General features: G+C 48.3%; 1 protein-coding gene and 1 pseudogene across 5 annotated transcripts in view; one reads left to right on the top strand and one right to left on the bottom strand.

Annotated features, from left to right (window-relative positions):
- LOC102930634 overlaps window positions 1-22055 on the bottom strand; it is a 68831-nt pseudogene that overhangs the window by 20348 nt on the left and 26428 nt on the right.
- Window positions 9438-22055, top strand: part of LOC119564795 (IgGFc-binding protein-like) — an 86284-nt gene continuing 73666 nt past the window's right edge. For 3 of the 5 annotated variants that reach the window (XM_037887809.2, XM_037887806.2, XM_037887808.2), the window contains exons 1-5: window positions 9438-9576; window positions 11465-11542; window positions 16946-18175; window positions 19906-19982; window positions 20450-20539. In XM_037887809.2, the coding sequence (XP_037743737.1) occupies window positions 9546-9576; window positions 11465-11542; window positions 16946-18175; window positions 19906-19982 (1416 nt within the window). In that variant the 5' untranslated portion in view covers window positions 9438-9545 and the 3' untranslated portion in view covers window positions 20450-20539. Of the gene's footprint in view, window positions 9577-10184; window positions 10299-11464; window positions 11543-16945; window positions 18176-19905; window positions 19983-20449; window positions 20540-21074; window positions 21212-22055 lie in introns of those variants that run through there. The other 2 variants (XM_037887805.2, XM_043533244.1) reach the window with 2 other exon arrangements.

Genomic DNA, 22055 nt, shown 5'->3' with positions numbered 1-22055 from the left:
CATTGAGCCCGACAATCTAGCCAGCTTTCTATTCACCTTATACTCCGTTCATACAATCCATACTTCTTTAACTTTCTGGCAAGAATACTGTATCAAAAGCTTTGCTAAAGTCAAGATATATCACATCCACCGCTTTCCCCATATCCACAGAGCCAGTTATCTCATTATAGAAGGCTATTAGGTTGGTCAGGCATGACTTGCCCTTGGTGAATCCATGTTGACTGTTCCTGATCACCTTCCTCTCCTCCAAGTGCTTCAAAATGGATTCCTTGAGGACCTGCTCCATGATTTTCCTGGGGACTGAAGTGAGACTGACCGGTCTGTAGTTCCCGGAGTTCTCTTTCTTCCCTTTTTAAAATATGGACATTATATTTGCCTGTTTCCAATCGTCCGGAACCTCCCACGATCACCACAAATTTTCAAAGATAATGGCCAATGTCTCTACAATCACATCAGCCAACTCCCTCAGCACTCTTGGAGCCATTAGATCTGGACCCATGGACTTGTGCATGTCCAGCTTTTCTAAATAGTCCTTAACATGTTCTTTCACCACGGAGGGCAGGTCACCTCCTCCCCATACTGTGCTGCCCAGTGCAGCAGTCTGGGAGATGACCTTGTCTGGGAAGACAGAGGCCAAAAAAAAAAAAAAAAAAAAAACACCCCAACCCCCCCCCCAAACCCCACATTGAGTACTTCAGCTTTTTCCACATCCTCTGTCACTAGGTTGCCTCCCGCATTCAGTAAGCGTCCCACACTTTCCCTGACCACCTTCTTGTTGCTAACATACCTGTAGAAACCCTTCTTGTTACCCTTCACATCCCTGGCTCGCTGCAACTCCAATTGTATCTTAGCCTTCCTGATTACACCCCTGCATGCTCGAGCAATATCTTTATACTCCTCCCAAGTCATCTGTCCAAATTTCCACTTCTTGTAAGCTTCCTTTATGAGTTTAAGCTCACCGAAGATTTCTCTGTTAAGCCAAACTGGTTGCCTGCCCTATTTGCTATTCTTACTGCACTTCGGGATGTTTTGTTCCTGCCCCCTCAATAAGGCTTTTTTAAAATACAGCCAGCTCTCATGGACTCCTTGCCCCCACATATTAGCCTCCCAGGGGATCCTGCCCATCAGTTCCCTAAGGGAGTTTAAGTCTGCTTTCCTGAAGTCCAGGGTCTGTATTTTGCTACTCTCCTTTCTTCCTTTTTTCAGGATCCTGAACTCAACCATCTCATGGTCACTGCTGCCTAGGTTGCCACCCACTTCTACTTCCCCTACCAATTCTTCGCTGTTTGAAAGCAGCAGGTCAAGAGGAACAGGGCCCCATGTTGGTTCTTCCAGCACTTGTACCAGGAAGTTGTCCCAACACTCTCCAAAAACTTCCTGGATTGTCTGTGCACTGCTGTATTGCTCTTCCAGCAGATGTCAGGGTGACTGAAGTCCCCCATTAGAACCAGGGCCTGTGATCTGAAAACTTCTGTTAGTTGTCTGAAGAAAGCCTCGTCTGTCTCATCCTTCTGATCCGGGTGGTCTATAGCACACGTCCACCACAACACCACTCTTGTTGCTCTAGCCTCTAAACTTAATGCAAAGACTCTCAACAGGCTTTTCTCCAGTTTTAAACTGGAGCTCTGAGCAATCATACTGCTTTCTTACGTACAATGCAAGTCCTCCATCTTTCCTCCCATACCTGTCCTTCCTGAACTGTTTATACCCATCCATGACAGTGCTCTAGTCATGTGAACTGCCCCACCAAGTTTCTGTTATTCCAATCACATCATAGTTCCTTGACTGTGCCAGGACTTCCAAGTCTTCCAGCTTGTTTCCCAGGCTTCTTGCGTTCATGTACATGCATCTAAGAAAACTAGCTGATTGCCCCTACTTTCTCAGTATGAATCAGGAGGCTTCCCGTCATCTGCACTCCTCCTTGTGTTTCGTCCTGGTATCCCACTCCTCCACTTACCTCTGGGTTTAGGTCACCGTCCCCCAGTGAAAATAGTTTAAAGCCCTCCTCACTAGGTTAGCAAGCCTGCCTGCCTGCGAAGATGCTCTTTCCTTTCTTTGTTAGGTGGATCCCATCTCTTCCTAGCAATCCTTCTTCCCGGAACAACATCCCATGGTCTAAAAATCCAAAGTCCTGTCTCCGACACCACCTGCGTAACCACGCATTCACCTCCACAATTTGACAGTCCCTACCTGGGCCTATTCCCCAGCCCCACCCCAGAGCCTGCACCCCCACCCCAGAACCCCCTTCTGCACCCCAAACCACTCATCCCTGGCCCCGCCCCAGAGCCAACACCCCCAGCTGGAGCCCTCACCCCCTCCTGCCCCCCAACTCCCTGCCCCAGCCTGGTGAAAATGAGCCAGTGAGGGTGGGGGAGAGCGAGCGACAGAGAGAGGGGGGATGGAGCAAATGAGAGGCGGGTCCTTGGAGAAGGGGAGGGACAGGGGCAGCGCCTCGGGGCAGGGGCAGGGCAGAGGATAGGGCTAGGGTGTTCGGGTTTGTGCTATTAGAACTTTGGCAGCCCTAACTACATACTATCAGTACCATTCTAAGGAGCCTGATGGGTTCTTTAAAATAGTTATGCCAGCAAACCCTTCCTAGTGTAGACAAGGCCTTAGTTCCAATCAGTTAGATTTGCGCAAAACTTTTGAAGACAATGGGGTTGCTCTGGTGTCACTGAGGTAATTCAGATTTATAGCAGTGTAAATAAGATCAGGAGAATTTCCAGTAAAAGCCAGATGTAAATGACAGGAGACTAAAGCCCAGACACTCCGTTTTTTCCATTCAGGTCTCATCCTCTGATATTGCTTAGGGGCATGGGTCTGAGTGGTTTTTCATTCTCCTAGCACTGCAAGTTTTGAGGATGAGACAGGGCTTTCCCTGTGTGCCCTTATTAGTTTGGCCTCTGGTTACACAGGACTCTCCCATCCACTCCTCATTGCTCAGTGGGGGAGCACAAAGATTTCTATTAGGGATCAGGAAGACATCTTACCTCTAGTTGTCTTCTATGGGGAAAGAAGACCTTAAAACTCTTCTCTCCTTGTATTTTCAGGAGATGACTGCTTGCCCACTCCCAAGTTTGCAGCTTCTGGTCTCCTGCCCTACCCATACCATATGTCTTGGTGAGGAACATCTGCTCGGCCAATACCCCTTCAAACCCTCCTGCCTGCACCCCTCTTTCTATAGGAGCATAGCTAGAAACGCTCCCAGGTCCTGCTCCTGCTGCATATGGGTCCTGTGACATTCAGGGAATGTCTACACTGCATTCAGGAGATAAAAGCTAGCTTGAGTAACAATAGCAGTGTCGTCGCTGCATTGGGTAGCTCTAATATGGACAGGGCAGTACAGAAAGAAAGTTTAAGGTGAATATTGGAGAATACCAGCAGACCACAGAGCTGGCTGACTTTTTTTTCAAAGTTTTGACAAAAATGCTGTCAAGGCTGATTCCACACTCTGGTACTTCAAGTATAGAAGGTGGGGCCTGCTAGGATTTTAAAAATTAATACTTGCCACTCCACACTTGTATTAAACTCCCAAAGTTACAGCTCCTCTCTGACCTTGGCTTGGGAAACACTTCCACCACCCAAATGCAAAACCCCTTTTGGAACCCAGGAAGACACACTTGGGAATTCCTTCCTGTGGGGTACCCTCAAGCCCTTTCGCCCCCTCCCCCCTCTGGGAAGAGCTGAGAAAGAAAACAAAGGAAATTAGCTGTTACTACCAGCTAATTAAACAACATATGCACAAACCTCTTAGGACACCAAAAATCCAACCCTGTTCTTTAAAACAGGTAAATATTATTAAAAACAGAAAAGAAAGAAAAATACATCTGTAATTTAGGCACTTGCTAGATTCCAAAAATTAAGCACCCAAACTAGCTTTCTTGAGGGTTCAGCTTAAAGGTTACAAGCAAACAAAAGCATCTGGGGCTAGCACAGAGGAGTCCATTAGCCATAAGAAATAAACAGAAATAACCCTAATTGGGTCTTTCTAAACATTCCTGATCTACTTACACATTTGGGAGTTCCAAATAAGTAGTTCTAGGTATGATCTGATGATTTATGATCATACCTGTCTTAAAGCTTCTCAAAGCATAACTGCTCCCTGTTCCCCTCTTTCCCAGAGCAACAACAACAGAGACACAAAGGGGAAGTTTTTTCCCCATTTAAAAAAGTTCTAGCCTTCCCATTGGCTCTTTTGGTCAGGTGCCCACTCCCTTTTCTTCACCTGGGGGACTTTGTTAACCCTTTACAGGTAAAGCAAGCAGAGAACAGCCACCAAAAGGGACTTTTTAGCTAATTGGCTGGCTGGGTGTCCATAAAAGAGAGATACCCTCCTCCCCCCGGCCCTTCATTTATCACAAATGCATTGAAACCGTACACTTTAACCAAAAAAAGGAGTGGGGGAAGAATCAAGAACATTTTGAATTTCAACAAAAGGGGGAGGGGGGAGAATATAGGGAGGAAAAATGTCAAAGTTTTTATAGTCCTTGAGCAACTATGTAGCTGGCTGAAATTTTTTATATTTGAAAATTTCATTGAATAAGTACAGAAAATATTTCAACAATTTTGTTGTTGCCTCTTCCCCACCCCACACAGCTTTAGTGGGAAGTGACTATCAAAATAGTAACTGTAGGGGACTTAGGCACCAGAATTTAAGAGTTCGAAATAAGACTGGGTGACTTAAGCAATCAATTAAAACAGCTTGAGAACTGAACATCGAATAAGTCATTCAGCAAAATTATTCCATGGATAATGTTGAACAATGACTATATTCAAGGGAATTGATTTCAGAGGGGTAGCTGTTTTAGTCTGTATCAGCAAAAACAACAAGGAGTCCGTGTGGCACCTTAGACACTAACAGATTTATTTCAACGTAAGCTTTCGTGGGCTATAACCCACTTCATCAGGTGCATCAGATACATGAAAGCTTATGCCCAAATAAATGTGTTAGTCCCTAAGGTGACATAAGGACTCCTCGTTGTTTTTATTCAAGGGAATTGCAATCCATTTGGGGGAAATTTGCAAACAGGCAAAGTTAATTTAGGGCCAGATTCTAGAACTCGTTTAGGTTCCCAAGCCCCTTCTCTCTTCCCAGGGGCAAAATGGGATCCTCCCTTCCCACCAGTTTTAAACCCCTCTTTCTGTGGCCTGCCGTCAATAGACGCCTGAGTCTGTTCGAAGGCATCAGCTAAAAGAGCATCTCATCCACAGACTTGACATCTTTGTCCCATAGACACTGGTTTACTTCAGCCTGACGTATGCTTAAGAAATGCTCTTGAGCAACAAGATCAAGCATTCCTTGAAAACTTGCCACCTCTTTACCCCTCACCCATTTCCCCAACAAATCTTTCATTTTGTTTACATATTCCCCTTTACTCATCCCAATATCCCTCTAAGATTCCTAAATGTAACTCTATATGTTTCAGGGGTAATTTGAAATCTTTGCAAAACAGTATCTTTAAATTTACAGTAGTCTAAAGCATCTTCAATAGGCATTCCATTGAATACACTTCGAGCTTTACCAGTTAATTTCGCAATCAGGGTAGGAACTCTCTTATTATTTCATGTATTACACACAGCCTTTCAAAGGTAGTCAGATATTCAGCAATATCATCCTGTATGCAAGACATAAGTGTTCCCATTTGTGGATTTTTGGAGTGATGAGAGTTGTTGGGGTCGGGGGGTTCTGGTTCTGCTTCTCTAGCAGGTCCAGTTGGTGTTTTCACTCTCTCTCTCTCTCTCTGTTCTCTTTCTTCCCGCTCTCTTTCTCTTTCTTCCCTCTCTTTCTCTTTTTCTTCTATGGCCCTTCTGTGTGCAACCTCCTCTCTGGCTGCCTTCCTGGCTGCCTCTGCTTCCATAGTTTCCCTGGCTGCAGCTGCTTCTTTGAGCCTCATTTCTGCCTGCCACATTTGAAACTCGCAGTCCTTTGCCTTCTCCGCTGCTTCCAGTCTGTCCAGATCTAGTTTTTTAGCTGCCTCACTGGTAGTCATATTTCTGCTTTCTTGTGCTTATTTCCCTTTCCCGAAATAAACAAACAGAAAATAACAAAATTGTGACTTCCTCCTGACTGTTTTTAGCCAGTGCACTTAAGACTCAGTTAAAATCACAAATATCGGTGCTTAAAGTGTGAACTCTACTTGGAGTAACAAGCTGCACGTACAACCCTGCTCTCTGCCCCACTGTGATGTTCCCCTCTGGTGTTATCTGGACCGGTGATCTGCTAGATCAGTCCAATTCTTTGACTCTGGGAGCCAGCCTTACCCTGCTCTGCTGTGAGAACCCTCACTCTGGGGCTGTTCACGCACAGCCTCTGGCATATAAGCCGCTCCTTGGATTGTGCAACCGAATGACACTAGCCAATATCTCCGGTCCCAGACACAAACCTAGGAACCTCCGTCTTGCAGTGTCCAGTTATGCCTGCTGGACGCTGCAAGCTTATATAAATTCGTCAGTGCAACAAAGAAATTGATATGTACCAGGCTTGCTATTCCAAGGAGAGTCTCTGACACGCTTCAGACCAAACACACTGCTTCAGTAGGATAAACAAAGAGATTTATTAACTACAAAGATAGATTTTAAGTGATTATAAGTCAAAGCAAAACAAGTTGGATTTGGTCAAATGAAATAGAAACAAAACACATTCTAAGCTGATCTTAACACTTTCAGTGTCCTTACATATTTAGCTGCTTCTCACCACAGGCTGGCTGGTTGCCCTTCAGCCAGGCTCTCCGCTTTGATCAGTGCTTCAGTCGCTTGGTGGTGATGTCTGTAGATGGAGGTGGAAGAGAGAGGAAGAGCATGGCAAACATCTCTCCCTTTTATCATGCTCTTTCTTCCCTCTTGGGTTTGTCCCCCTCTTTTGGACTCAGGTGAGCATTACCTCATCGCAGTCCCAAACTGACCAAAGGAAGTGGGGTGACTCACTCAAGAGTCCAACAGACCCTTTGTTGCTGCCTAGGCAAGTGTCCTTTGTTCCTTTGAGGCTGGGCTGGGTTTGTCCCATACATGCCCTGATGAGGTGCGAACTGCCCCTCTGCTCTTGGAGAGTTTTGCCTGGGCCTATTTTAAGCCATGAGGACACATTGTCATCCTCATAACTATATATATGAATTTACAGCCCATAACATTACTATACCATTACTGTAACAACAATTACTATAACATCACTATAACAACAATGCTCAGTGCATCATGAGCCTTCCGAAGACACCCGATATGACAAACTTTGCATTGGATACCACAGAGTCATATTATAAGGATGAACATGGGGGTGCAGGGTGTTCCCCCGAGGTACAGAACGTCACACCTCCCCCATTAGCTTACTGCAAGAGGGTTAGTCACTGACTAGCTCAAAGGTAGTTTGTGTTATAGTTCTCTTGGCACCCAGCCATCAAGGCCATCAGGCGGTGTGCCTCAGTTTCCTCATTCACACACAGCAAATCAGGTTTTTTATGGTTTCTCTGCTGTGATAAGCTTTAACCTGTTTACAGGTATTAATTGAAAAGTAGTATTATCATAAGGTTTAACATCCATGTCAAAATTCTTATCCCAAAACTTAACATTAATACCAAAATTTTTATCTCAGATGTACGTTTACCAGTATCTTTATGATATCACGCCCTCTTTTCAGATAGCGTAGTGTAAGGTTAGTTTGTTCATTACCCATGCTGTCCTTTGACTCTCTCCCATGTAATCAGTCACTGGCTTTTCTTTCCCTCCAGCGTTCCCCTCTGCGTGGGCTCTTAATTTAATCATGTTTCTGGAATTTGGTGCCCCAGAGTCTGGCAAGATAGGTGTTCAGGGGGATCCTGCACATTGGCTGGCCCTTTGGGGAGTGGTCTCCCAACCCCAGGACTGTACATAGGTAGAAAATCCAGCTCCCCTTTTGGGGTTACCCGGTGTTTCCTCCTCCCAGCACTGAGTCCTTCCCTGCCCCCTAGTGGGCTGTGATCGGGGCTCTCTGGGCGTTTACCATTGGATCAGATTCACCTCCCAGCAGCCTTCCCGTAACTGCTCCCTGTCTCTCACCAGCCTGGGGGAAAACACCCCCTTCTCTGTCAGTTGGGTCATTTGTATTTCGGCAGACTACCCCCTGGCAATTTCCTGGTCCCAACTCCTCTGTTATCACAGGCATTGGAGCTGCATCTTAATTTAAAGAGACAAGGTTACTTTCCAAAAACTTATCAGAAATAGCATCCTGAAGAACAGGGACCTGGATTGGGGTACCCTCCGCCATCCCTTTCTCGGTCCCTGAGAAGTCAGCTGTGTGACTGCTCCTCTCCAGGAGGCTGCTTCTCAAAACCTGGGTCACAGACTGAGTGCCTGGGTGCATAGATCCTGGTGTCCCTCTCCTAGTGTCCCGGGCATCCTGCGCCGAGTGACTAGTGAGGAGACATTCCTATACCCCCATTATTCCTTCCCCAGTTCCCTCCTCTGGGCCCTCTCCTAAGACACATTCTACTGTGGGTCATCAGCAGGGATTGTACCTAGAATCTTCTGCACTAAAAGCATGAGCCTTGTACCCCTTTAGCTAAGGGATATGCAGCATAAGGACTGTCTGATTCCCTGTTGGCCTGTGAGGGCACTGTGACAAAGCGGGACTGTTCTTAATGTTTCCTCTGAATATTGTGGGGGTGCCTCAGTTTCCCCTATGCAGTTCTTAAGTATCTAGGTGGTGGGATAAGGGTGTATGATCGTTGCAGAGCCCTGGAGGGCAGGTGTGTGCAGGGGTCTGGACACAGAGAATGGCCAACACCCTGTTTCCTGGCAACTGGTGGCCTGGGCCCTTCCCCCCTGCAAGGTGAGAGCTAAAGGGTTGGAGACAAAGAGATCAGGTGACCTCCTGGCCCGGGAAAGGGACAAAGCCCAGAGGAGGAGGGGCTGCAGAGAGTTTCAGTTTGGGGCTGGCTGGGGACATGGAGTGAAGGGCAGACGTGGTTGTCTGGCTCACTGCCCCCCAAAATGGACCCAGCTGAGGGGTCCTGTTCTCTGCACCTACAAGCTCTGTGTTAGACCATGTTCCAGTCGTCTCATAAACCTTCTGTTTTACTGGCTGGCTGAGAGTCACGTCTGACTGCGGAGTTGGGGTGCAGGACCCTCTGGCTTCCCCAGGAGCCCCGCCTGGGTGAACTCGCTGTGGGAAGCACACAGAGGGGCAGAGGATGCTGAATGCTCCGAGGTCAGACCCAGGAAGGTGGAAGTTGTGTGAGCTGTGTGTCCTGAAGACAGTCTTTTCACAGAAAGGAGACTTCCCCAGAGTCCTGACTGGTTTCGTAGAGAGTAGTTCCAGAGCATCGCCTGGGGACTCCATGACAGGCACCTAGTACACTTCAGGGGTTGGGGAAGATAATAAATAATAAAGGGCCCGTCCCCTTAGTGGGATCAGCTGCTGACTTCCGTGAGGTAAACTTCCAGACACCAGAGATAAGGGGACTAAAGAGGAAGTTGCTGTGAGCGAGTTTGTGTCAGTTCTGCTTGTGAGTTTGTTTCGGTTTAATAAGGAAGGTGCCAGGGTCAGAATCCCAGAGCTTGTCTTCTGAGCAGCCATGGCATGCCGAGGCTTTGCGTTTCCTCCAAGTAAGTAGAACCGAGTTAGTGATGACAGAGCTGTGATGTATGGGAGAGTGTGGCAGGCAAGCCGCTATCCTCTGAATAGCTGGGAGTAGCCAGCTGGCAACTTATTGGAGATGCCAGGGAGGGGAAGTTAGAAGGGTTCTGTCCTGAAGTACTTCGGAGGTTCCCTGACCTGTCAGGGTACATCTACACAGCCTGTGGCAGGGATCCTCCAGCCCACCTTGACAGACTCAGGCTTTTGCTACCATGATAAAAAGAGCAGTGTTGTCAGCACTTTTAACTTGTGGTTTGGACCAGCTGAGGCCCATTCCTTTCCCCAGACTTCAGAGCCTGGCCTCCAGTCCAAGCCACCCGCAACTTAGAAGCTCTGTGTACTCAGCTACTTTTAGCACAGGAGCCCGAGCCCGAGTCTGTCGAGCTGGGTTCTGAGCCCTGCTGCTGCAGTCTGCTGCGCGGTGTAGATGTACATTCTGTTACCAGCTGGGCTTCACAGGTGGACAGAGAGCAGCTGCAGCACCAACTCTTGGCTAAACAGATTAGCAAGATACATGCTCTCCTGCAAACTTATGGTGCATCTTGCCCCTCTCTAGGGCGTGTGTTTGTTTCCTTGCTGAGCATTGGGCATGCTGACCCAGGAGGAACAGATGGGAGAAGGTTATATCTGACAGAACCCAAATGACAAGGGCAAAGGGGGAAAGTCCTGTGTGGTGATTGTGTGAATTTTGGTAATGATTTATGATTCCTGTGCATGCTTCAGTTTCCCTCCGGCCTTTGCATTTCTGTGCATTGAGCGTAAAGGGATATGATGTGGTATTTGACTCAACAGTCTGGCTGGAGACCAGAGTCATTAACAAACTAAGTAAAGAAAATTTACACCTGTGAATGGAGGGTCTGGAAAAGTCAGCGGAAACCCCAGTGGCCAGGACAGTCACTCCTTGTGACCAACAGCTGAGAGGAAGGAGATTTCCTGGAGGCTTGCAGGGCAGCAAACCAAATGCACTGAGCGGGAGAACAAAGGGGAAAGATGACAGTGGGCTGGGTTTAGAGCTGAGCTTTCAGAGACACAGGAAACACACCTGGAACTAAAGGAACAGAGACGGTGAGAGAGCGCCAAGATGGTTTGTTCCTACAGCAGCCTGGCTCATGGGAGCCCTGGCATTGGTCAACATGGCCCATGTCTTAACCTGTGCCTCTCTATGCTAAAGTCAGGACTGTCGGATTCTGTAGGCCAAGTGGCTAATACATTCTTAGCTTGTTTTGAAAAGGCTGCCTGGCATTACTGCAAATACTCACTGAGAGCATTGTTCCCTGAAGGAGTAAAGAGCAAACCTCCCACTGGAGTCTGGCTCTGCTGGACTTACTACTGGGAGCCACGGAAAATGATGGGGATTGCTGGCACCCAAAGGCCTAGTTTTGGAGGCCACAGGTCCCCCCCTGTGGAACTGTGTGGGTCCTTGGGGCCCAGCACACTACAGGGATCTCTCCAAAGGCACTGGTTACAGGCTGCAGCATAGACCAGACCCTGTGACTCCATGACACCCTGCCCCAGGCCATTGAGAAGCTTCTCAGACGCCAGCCTCCCAGCTGCCTCCTACAGAGCATCAGAGAATGAGACTAGAATGGAAAAATTCAGTGTCTACCTTCCATTCTCCCCACATCAATGAGGTCCAATGCCCTGATCCTATTTCTGATCTCCTAAGTCCCAGGATAAATTCAGGATAACGCCAATAAAAGTAAATCAATGGAGTCATTCCAAATTGACACCACTGTAACTGAGATTAGGGTCAGACTCATAGAAAGGTGCTTAGACTCCTTTATTTAGTAATGTCTCCCTGTGTTGTTTATTGCCATATCTTAGATTTTAAACAAATTTTGTTCATCTTCTCTCAAGTGTTTTTCCTCCTTGGACTGTTCTGGTTTCTACCACCAGCAAGCGCCCAGACGACAAACAGAATTGGTAAATTCTCAGGTTAGTGAAACATAATGCCTTGTGTAACGTTTCTGTGCACATAATAAGTGAGTATCATATAGAGTGTCTGCCATGAAGCTGGTATTGGCTTGGCAGCTCTCAGCAGCATTATCTGGACTCTAATGTGAGGGTTCACTGCATCTGGGTCATTAGGAGCAGCGGAATGCCCAGAGGGGTGGGTACACCTCAGGTTCTAAACAGACCCTGAGGGGAAAACCCAGAATTTTGAGAACAGGGAAGATTGGGTGTCAGGGATATTTCCTCCTTCTCTGTGCTCGTTTATTCATTCACTCCCTCTTTCTCCCTCTGTCACTCCTTAGGGTATTCTAGTTTTAGGCTGCTCACACTCTGTCCCAGGGTGGACAAGAACCTCTTTCTGCTGCCATGTCCCACTGAGAGGTCTTTTAATAGTGTCACTAGACCACACTGAAAAGCCAGAGGTGGGCCCAGAAAGCGGTAGCTGGTGACTTCCTATACTGGATTGCAGTCCCTAGAAGTCTGTCAGAAAGCAGCGAGGGAGAATGAAGTGACAGTAACTCTGGATCTGTCGTTTTGGCAGCTTCCTCTTTAAGGAGCTGTGAGTATTACAGAATTGCAAATGAAAATTGAGATCCTGATCAATTTCATGTAGATACTAGAAGCACTGGGAAATTCTTATTGCCAAGAAGGCCAGTGGCACATTAGGCTGTATTAGTGGGAGGATTGCCAGCAGATTGAGCGAAGTGATTATTCCCCTCTATTCAGCACTGCTGAGGCCACACATAGAATCATAGAATATCAGGGTTGGAAGGGACCTCAGGAGGTCATCTAGTCCAACCCCCTGCTCAGAGCAGGACCTAATCCCCAACTAAATCATCCCAGCCAGGGCTTTGTCAAGTCTGATCCTTAAAAATCTCTAAGGAAGGAGATTCCACCACCTCCCTAGGTAAGGCATTGCAGTGCTTCACCACTCTCCTAGTGAAACAGTGTTTCCTAATATCCAACCTACACCTCCCCCACTGCAACTTGAGACCATTACTCCTCATTCTGTCATCTGGTACCACTGAGAACAGTCTAGAGCCATCCTCTTTGGAACCCCCTTTCAGGTAGTTGAAAGCAGCTATCAAATCCCCCCTCATTCTTCTCTTCTGCAGACTAAATAATCCCAGTTCCCTCAGCCTCTCCTCATAAATCAGGTGCTCCAGCCCCCTAATCATCTTTGTTGCCCTCCGCTGGACTCTTCCCAATTTTTCGACATCCTTCTTGTAGTGTGGGGTCCAAAACTGGACACAGTACTCCAGATGAGGTCTCACCAATGCCGAATTGAGGGGAACGATCATGTCCCTCGATCTGCTGGCAATGTTCCTACTTATACAGCCCAAAATGCCGTTAGCCTTCTTGGCAACAAGGGCACAATGTTGACTCGTATAAAGCTTCTCATCCACCATAACCCTTGGGTCTTTTTCTGCAGAACTGCTGCCTAGCCGCTCAGTCCCTTGTCTGTAGCGGTGCATGGGATTCTTCCGTCCTAAGTGCAGGACTCTGCACTTGTCCTTGTTGAACCTCATCAGTTTTCTTTTGGCCCAATCCTCTAATTTGTCTAGGTCCCTCTGTATCCTATCCCTACCCTCCAGCGTCCCTACCCACCACTCTGTATCCTATCCCTACCCTCCAGCGTCCCTACCCACCATCCCTACCCACCACTCCTCCCAGTTTAGTGTCATCTGCAAACTTGCTGAGGGTGCAATCCACGCCATCCTCCAGATCATTAATGAAGATATTGAACAAAACCAACCCCAGGACCGATCCTTGGGGCTCTCCGCTTGATACCGGCTGCCAACTAGAGATGGAGCCATTTATCACTACTTGTTGAGCCCGAGGATCTAGCCAGCTTTCTATCCACCTTATAGTCCATTCATCCAGCCCATATTTCTTTAACTTGCTGGCAAGAATACTGTGGGAGACCGTGTCAAAAGCTTTGCTAAAGTCAAGGAACAACATGTCCACTGGTTTCCCTTCAAGGAATAACATTTGGAGCATTGCAAACAGTTTTGGTCCCCACACTACAGAAGGGATGTGGACACATTGAAGAGAGTCGAGTGGAGAGCAATGAAAATGATTAGGGGGCTGGGACACGACTTAGGAGGAGAGGCTGAGGGAACTGGGGTTAATTTAGTCTGCAGAAGAGAAGAGTAGGGGGGGATTTGATAGCAGCCTTCAACTACTTGAAAGGGGGTTCCAAAGAGGATGGAGCTCGGCTGTTCTTAGTGATGGCAGATGACAGGAAAAGGAGCAATGGTCTCAAGTTGCAGTGGAGGAGGTGTATGTTGGATGTTAGGAAACACTATTTCATCAGGAGGGTGGTGAAGCACTGGAATGGGTTCCCTAGGGAGGGGGTGGAATCTCCATCCTTAGAGTTTTTTAAGGCCTGGCTTGACAAGCCCTGGCTGGGATAGTTTAGTTGGTGCTGGTTCTGCTTTGAGCAGGGGATTGGTCTAGCCCAGTGCTTCTCAAGCTATCTGATGTGGGGGACCGGCAATTTTTTTTTTCCAATGTGCGTGCAGACTGGCAGCCAATGGCTTGCAGACCAGTGCCGGTCCATGGATCACCACTTTGAGTAGCCCTGGTCTAAATGACCTCCTGAGGTCTCTTCCAATCCTAATAGTCTAGGACTCTATGATCCTACAAATGGAGCTAAATCCTGAGAGGCATTGAGGACCGGCAGCCAGGGCCGGCCCTAGACCAAATGGTGTGCACCCCCTTCCATTTGTTAAACCTTTATATACCTTATTTTTGATTGCATTTGTAGTCCATTTCATGACTTTGATGCATGATTTGTATGCATGATTTATCCCTGTCTCATGAGATTAACTGGTGATACTAGGGTTGCCAGGCATCCGGTTTTCAACTGAAACGCCCAGTCGAAAATGGGCCCTGGTGGCTCCGGACAGCACTACTCACTGGGCCATTAAAAGTCAGGTCGGTGGTGCAGTGAGGCTATGGCAGGCTCCCTGCCTGCCCTGGCTTTGCGTAGCTCCCCGGAAGCAGCCAGCACATCCGGCCCCTAGGCTCAGTGGTGATCAGAGAAGCTCCAAGTGCTGCTGCTGCTCCGAGGGCCAGCTCCGCAGCTCCCATTGGCTGGGAACTATGGCCAATGGGAGCTGTGGAGGCAGCACCTGTGGGCATGGGCAGTGCACACTGCACAGAGCCACCTGGCTGCGCCTCTGCCTAGGGGGCAGAACATGCTGGCCACTTCTGGGAGAAGTGTGGAGCCAGGGCAGGAAGGGAGCCTGCCTTAACCCCGCTGCGCCACCGACTGGGAGCTGCCTGAGGTAAATGCCGCCCAGCCAGAGCCCCACCCTGAACCCCCTACCCTAGGTTGGAACCGCATCCTGCACCCAAACTCCCTCCCAGACCCCACACCCCTACCTGCACTCCAACCCCCTGCCGCAGGTCAGAACCCAATTCTGCACCCTAATTCCCTCCCAGACCCCGCACCCTCACCCGCATCCCAAATCCTTGCCCCAGGTTGGAACCCCCTCCCACACCCAAACTCCATCCCAGAGCCCGCACCCCCAGATGGAGCCCTCACCCCCTCCCACAACTCAACCCTCTGCCCCAGCCTTGTGAAAGTGAGTGAGGGTGGCAGAGAGTGACCAATGGAGGGAGGGAGGCTGGAGTGAGTGGGGGGCAGGGCCTTGGGGAAGTGGCGGGGCCTTGGGGAAGGGGGCAGGGGGCAGGGTGTTTGGTTTTGTGCAATCAGAGAGTTGCCAACACTTGGTGCTGCCCTGCTCCATGTATAGTTGCGAGGGCATGGCTGACAACATTCTAGGAGGCTGGAGGAAAATGTAGTTCTCAGAAAATCTGGAAGGTTCCATGAGATCCTATAAAGGTCCAGAACATTCTAGGAGGCTAGTGAAAAATGAATGCATATATGGAATACCTGAAACATTTTACTTCAAACATTCTGTTTTCCCTTTTGTCGCTAACAACCAAAACAGCACCCCGAGCCCGGTGCCCCCCAAACCTGGCGCCACCGGTGGTTGCCTGGGTCACCTGCCCCTAAATCCAGCCCTGCCGCCAGCTCCCATTCAGGCTAAGAATGATGGGCCTCATTCTCTTCTCACGTACATCAATGTAAATCAGGAGAAATGCACTGAAATCAATGGCGGTCATATGGTGTAAGGGACAGGAGAAGGAGGCCCAGCATTTCACAATATCTCCCCTCACTGATCATATTAAAGGGCCTGAAGCTAGACAGTCAGATTCTCAGCTAGTGGAAATTTGAGAAGCTATATTACATTTGGCCTTAATTTTCTTTCCACTCAGGGCAGAGAGAGAGCTCTGGGAGTGAGGATAAAATGTTTATTGAGGGATATGATGTTTCTGGATCTCTCTATAAAGAGCCAAGTGGGATGTCAGCTGGGGGGTGATGGGCAGAATCCTCATGTGTTGTAAATCAGCAAAGGTCTGTTTGTAGTCAGTGGTGCTACACTGATTTACACTATCTGAAGATCTGGCCCTATATAACTAAAAGAGAAATAAAAGAAACTTATTAAACGAAAGTTTTATTTAACTTTTTAAATTGTAATTTTATTTATCTGTTTCTTATGTGTGTTTAATAAAGAATTCTCTCTCTCTCTTTCTGTGTGTGTATATATATATATATATTTAACAGTGGTGGTTACAAAAGGAGACAGTGCCGGTGATAATCTGACACAAGACCCCAAACCACACGTGTGTGTTTAATGTTGTAATAGTACAAAGGGGTTTTATTACTACCGTACCCCAATAGGTCCAAGGCACCTACCCTTCTCAGCACAACAGACCAAGGTTCTATTTCCAACGCTGGGAAGGGTTGTGGGTTTTAATGCTTAGAGCACAAGAGACTGAGAGTCAGGAAACCTGGGTTCTATTCTTATTCTACTGCTGATTTGTGGGGTTACTTTGAGCAAGCTCCTAACCCTCTCTGTGCCTTAGTTTCCCCCTCAGTGCAATGGGGACAGTAATATTGACCCATCTCCTGGTGGGACTGAGAATTTTTAAAGTGTTTTGAGTTTAGAGAGGAGGTGCTGGGGAGGGGAAACAATTATTCTTAGAGCTGATTCCAAGTCATTAAGTGTGCATCTGGATCTGACATTTTTCTGTGTTTCCATGAGTGTTTGGATACAGGATTCTGTCTAAGTTGTGCTTGTTTATTATTTAAAATAATGTTTACTATTGATGAAAATTATTTTCATTTAGATTAAAAATATAACAGGGAAAATTTGCATTAAGCTGCATTAAGATTTTCAAGCTCCTTTTCTTTTTTACTGGGCCTTAATTTTTGGCCTGAACAAAGTTGATCCAGTCCCTTTTACTCTATCCACCTCTTGACAGTGTCTCTCTCCACCTCCAACGTTTTATTGCTATTTTTCCTTGCAGGCACATGTCAGACTGAGACTCTGGGAAGAGAATTCATCACCTCCTTCATGGAGGACTGTGGGAACTCTAGTCAATTTGAAGTGCAAATTACTGGTTACTTTGCCTTCACTTCAGTGTCTGTTTCCATCTCCAATTACACGGATGACGGGGCAAGGTTTGAGAATAAGACTATGGTAAATCAGGGAGAGATGGTGCCAGTCAGGCTACCAGAGTCAGTGGGAGTTAAGGGCACTACCAAGTTCTCCAAGGTGGTCCTAGTCAAGGCTGACAAAGATATCTCAGTAGTGTCTGTCAGCAACAAACATGTGAGCCCTGAGACCACTGTGCTGTATCCTGTCTCCAGCTTGGGAAATGAACACTACGTAGTGACTCCCTCCACGGAATCCTTCGATAGTTACCCAGAGTTCTCTGTTATAACGTACCAAGAGACCAACTCCGTGAAGGTCCATGTGAAAGGCAAGTTACGTTACCTAACACAGGTTTACTCCACTGGCAGCAACCTGGGAATTAAGCTCCTCAGTTTCCAAGGCATCCAGTTACAAGGCATAGAAGATGTGTCTGGCACCAGGATTGTCTCAGAAAAGCCAGTGGCCGTCTTGGTTGGCCAGGTGTGTTTCTGTAATAGCACAAAATGCAACCACGTCTTTGAGCAGCTCCTACCAGTCTGCAGCTGGGGAACAACATACATCATTCCTCCCTTACCCTGGCCGAAAGTAAATGACATAGTCTATATCACTGCTTCCCAGAGCACAACTGTGTTGTATCAACAAGGGGAACAGCAAGAGAATGTTACTCTAACAGGAGGCAATGTACTCCAACTTCCTGTCAAGCCCTCAATCCCAGTCTACATCTCTGCTAACGTGGGCATCCAGGTGGTGTTCTACAGACTGGGCGCAGCTAACCCTAATTCCTCCCACGCCTTCCTGATGAATGTTCCAGATGTTGCCAGTTACTGCCTGATGTATTCTATAAATGAGCAGGAGGGCTTCAAGAACTTTGCCTTGATGGTGGCCAATACATCAGAGACTGGTGCCATCATCTTAGACAATCAGCCTCTAAGGGATATGGAGTGGAAGCCAGTCCCTGGCACTGAGTTCGTTTGGGGCATGCATACGCTTGGACGTGCCATGAGATCCCATGCTGTGGAACATGCCAGCTCTCCATTCGCACTCCTGAGTGTTGGCACTGCTGCCATGGACAGCTATGGGATTCCGGGTTCCTGCAGGAAGAGTGAGTAGCCTGGGTTTTAAATCTATTTTACCACAGTTTCTGTGCATGCTGCAAAGAAAACAGTGTCACAACGGGGGAGGCTACCATGGGCCTGGTGTAAAGTCTGTTGATTTTGATGGGGCTCCATTGAGTTACACCAGCTGAGAATTTGGCCCAGCCTGCCATCCTAGGCCACCACTAGCCACAGTTACTCAGGCTATGTCCATACTACAGAAGCTACAGCAGCAGGTACGGCGCTGCAGATGTGCCTCTGTAGCACTGTCGTGTAGACACTTGGTACAGGGATGGAAGGAGTTTTTCTGTCGCTGTAGTTAATCCACCCCGCCGAGAGGTGGTATCTGGGTTGACGGAAGAATTCTTTTGTCAACCTAGTGGTGTCGACACTGGGCTTTGGACGCCTTAACTACGTCTCTCAGGGGGTGTGAATTTTTCACACCGCTGAGTGACATAGCTAGATCTACCTAAGTTTTAGGCCACTTTTGTGCTCTGTGCATTCTGGGACCATGCAGGGTTGCTGTAATTTACCCTCTGCTTCCCATGGCCCCTGAGAACCAGAAAGTAGCTGTAGCATGGTACGTTCTGACCACATCCTTGATCTGCCTTGCAGATGAAGCCAAGCTCATGTAAAGGCCCTTATACCAGGTCCACACTCGCTGTGGAGGGTCCCTCCACAGGGAACATTCTTAGGAGCCTTTTCCAGCCACTTGAATTGCCTTTTCCAGGCCAGAGCAACGTAAGGCTTTTAGTGTAACTGAGGCCTCTCAACACCTCAAACTTCAGTCAATCATAAGGCAGCCTAAGCCTCAGGGTAGGCAACACAAGGTCAACAGAAGACTTCTTCTCTTGTCCTAGCTACCACCTCTGAGAGGCGGATTTACTACAGCAATGGAAGAACCCTTCCATCACCATCGTCAGTGTCTACACTACAGTAACACAGCTGCAGCTGCAGCACTTTAGTGTTCCTAGTGTAGACATACCTTGATGAGACTCAGGCCTTTTAGAAATACAAGAGCAGGGTTAGAACAGTTCTTAGGAAGGGAAACTTCTCAAGTATTGATGTAACAACTGTCACCCCAAGGATCAAACCCAGGACCTTGTAACTCCATGACCCACTCCTGGTTGAGCTAAGGGGCGAACTCCCATAGCTAGGAGCTTTAGCAGAACCAGACCTTTGGTGGAGCAGCCCCAGAGGACACATAAGACACACTGATCAATGAGACACACAGACAAAGCTTAAGTGAGTATTAACCAGGTGATGTGTGGACACACACCGGGCTTTTAGGGCTGAATGTATTGCTAACTGATTATAGACTCAGTTGAAAGTTGTCAGAAAGGGCTTAAGGGATCAATGGAGTTAAAGGGAGAAAACACCTGCTGGGTTTCAGGAGATCATCAACTTTGTATTCTGGAAGGAAGAAAGGATGGCCCTTGTGGCTAAAATGCTAGGCTAGGACTCAAGTGTTCAAGCTTCCATTCCCAGCTCCGTCATAGAGTCCGTGTGAGTGTGGTCCTCGGTGTGTCACTTACGCCAAGATTTTCAAAATCGCCTTGTGATTTTGGTTGCCAAACCTGAGACCTTAAAGGGGCCTGATTTTCAGAGGGTGAGCGCTCAGTACATTTGAAAGTCAGGGCCCTTTTAAGATGTCTCAAATCACGAGACACTTTTGAAAACCTTAGCCCTGCAGATGGTGACTTGATGTAATTCTCTGTGCCTCTCTTTCTGTTGTTAGATGTTACCTTTAAATGCCAGACTGAGACTCAACAGATAAAAGAGCAGTTGAAGAGGTGCAAAGATGTCTTTCAGTAGGTACGTGTAAGGGGTTTATTTGGGCTTTGAGGGTTTTCACAAAGAGTACCCAGAAAACTTTGAGCCTGAGGAGTCTCTGCTTATCCAAGGTTTACCACTGACTTCAGTGGGAGCAGAATCAGTCCAACACAAAGTGCTTTTGAAAACTCAACCTTCAATACTATGTGAAATATCAGCATGTCTGTGGGCTTCAGCACACTTAGCCTTAACATGTCTTAATCTGTGGGCATAGTAGTGGGACAGCCAAAGGACTACTTGTGCCACCTTGTGGCTCATAAAGTGAGCTGTAGCTCACGAAAGCTTATGCTCAAATAAATTGGTTAGTCTCTAAGGTGCCACAAGTACTCCTTTTCTTTTTGCGAATACAGACTAACACGGCTGCTACTCTGAAACCTATGAGGAACCTTAATTTTGGGTGGCCTTTCCATGCTTGTAGAAATAACCCATTTCCTCTGATTGTTCTGCAGGGCAACACCAGTGAATTTTGCTCCTTCATGAATTCAACCTTAGTGAATTTGGAGACCATGTGTGCAGAGGACAGAGCAGCATCGCTGGAGGTTAGAGGTTCTGCCCCTACGTGTGTGGGCGCTCTATGGCCAAATGCCCTGAGCATTGGTATAGCCGTCTCACTTTGGGGGAAATTGTAGCTGCTCTTCAGAAAAGGGGTGTGTGTGCGCATGTGCATGATCTCTAGCTGAAGTGGCAGGGGATCTGGGTTCTGTCCCCACTGGTCCTCAGAGGATCCAAATTGCTTCCGGGGGCAATACAGAGGGAACCTAGAAATCTGCTGATTGGTTGTAATGTTCTCTGGCACCTACACTGAAGGGACCAGGGATGAGGAGCGAATGACACACAGTGTTAGACGTACCCTGGCTTCAGGTTACTGTGAAGTCCTGAGCAAGCCTCAGAAGCCTCACTGGCTCAGTAAAGGGCTCCCTCTTTGAGAATGCTGCAGTCCCTCTGAGTGGGAAGGTCACTATGAACCCGTATGTCCCTAAGAGGGTCATTGTTCCCCTGGGAGTCTGAAGAAAGTGTCTCATGAACCACTGAACTCCTCCGTCCTTCTCAGGGTGTTTCCTTTCCCAATCCCAGGAAGTTGCTCGCCCCTTTGGTTCCTTCCTGAATAGCTCCATCCTCCGTGCTGGTGGGAATGAGAGCAAGAGGGACGTGGCCTCCGCCGTGACCTTCCTCCTGCAGAGTGTGGAATTGGCTGCACTGACGGTTGCTTTGCAGTCTCCGGAGAAGAAGACCCAGAACGTGACAACAGAGTTTATGGGTGAGGAGGATGAGAGGCTCCCACATCGCCTCGTGGCAGCTGTGAGATAGGGGGTTATACTCTTTTCAGTGCAGAACACCACTGCAGTCTCACTGCCCCTCACTCAGGGTTTAAAACCCAGCCATGGGCGGCAGGTGAATGAGCCACTGAGAGAGGTTAACCATTGAGAGAAACTAGCCCCAGGCCCCTCTCTCTCTGCCCAAGGCCCATCCCCTCCTCTTCCATCCCCCGTCTTCCACTAGAGCCCAGAGAAACCCGCCTCGCACCCCGCGCTACCCCAGACCTGGAGCGTCAGATGGGTAGTGCAGCCGGAGAACCCCCAACCCTAGAGTGCTGGGCAGCCGGAGCATCCCCAACTCCAGCGCCGGGCAGATGGGCAGACAGCGTGATGTGGCATGGCCCCAGCCCCAGCGCCCCCAGCCCTGGGCCTTGTGAGCACCTGCCTGCCCCAGCCTGCCTGCCTCAGCCTCTCAGCCATGGAAGAGTCGGAAGGGAACTGGAAGCAGGCAGGAGGGAGCCTGGGGGCAAAGCATGGGTGGGGCCACGCCAGGCTGTTTGGGGAGGCACAGCCTTCCCCGGCCTATGCTACCCGCCACCCATAAACCCAGCCCTGGGGCTTTGCAGCAATGGCAGCTGCCTGAGAGGGGTTTAAAAGCAATGCCAATCTCCTGTCACCACAGGCAGCTGCCATTACTTCCTCCTTTCACTCCCTGCCCCAGCAATACCCCTTCTTGCTGTTTCCCCTGCTAAAGCGCAGAGGTGAGGCAGCAGGGAGAAGTTGCCTTCTGCCTCTTGGC

This window comes from Chelonia mydas, chromosome 20 (genome assembly GCF_015237465.2).
Source record: "Chelonia mydas isolate rCheMyd1 chromosome 20, rCheMyd1.pri.v2, whole genome shotgun sequence".
In the NCBI taxonomy this organism is placed as follows: domain Eukaryota; kingdom Metazoa; phylum Chordata; order Testudines; family Cheloniidae; genus Chelonia; species Chelonia mydas.
This window is presented reverse-complemented; position numbering and strand designations above follow the sequence as displayed.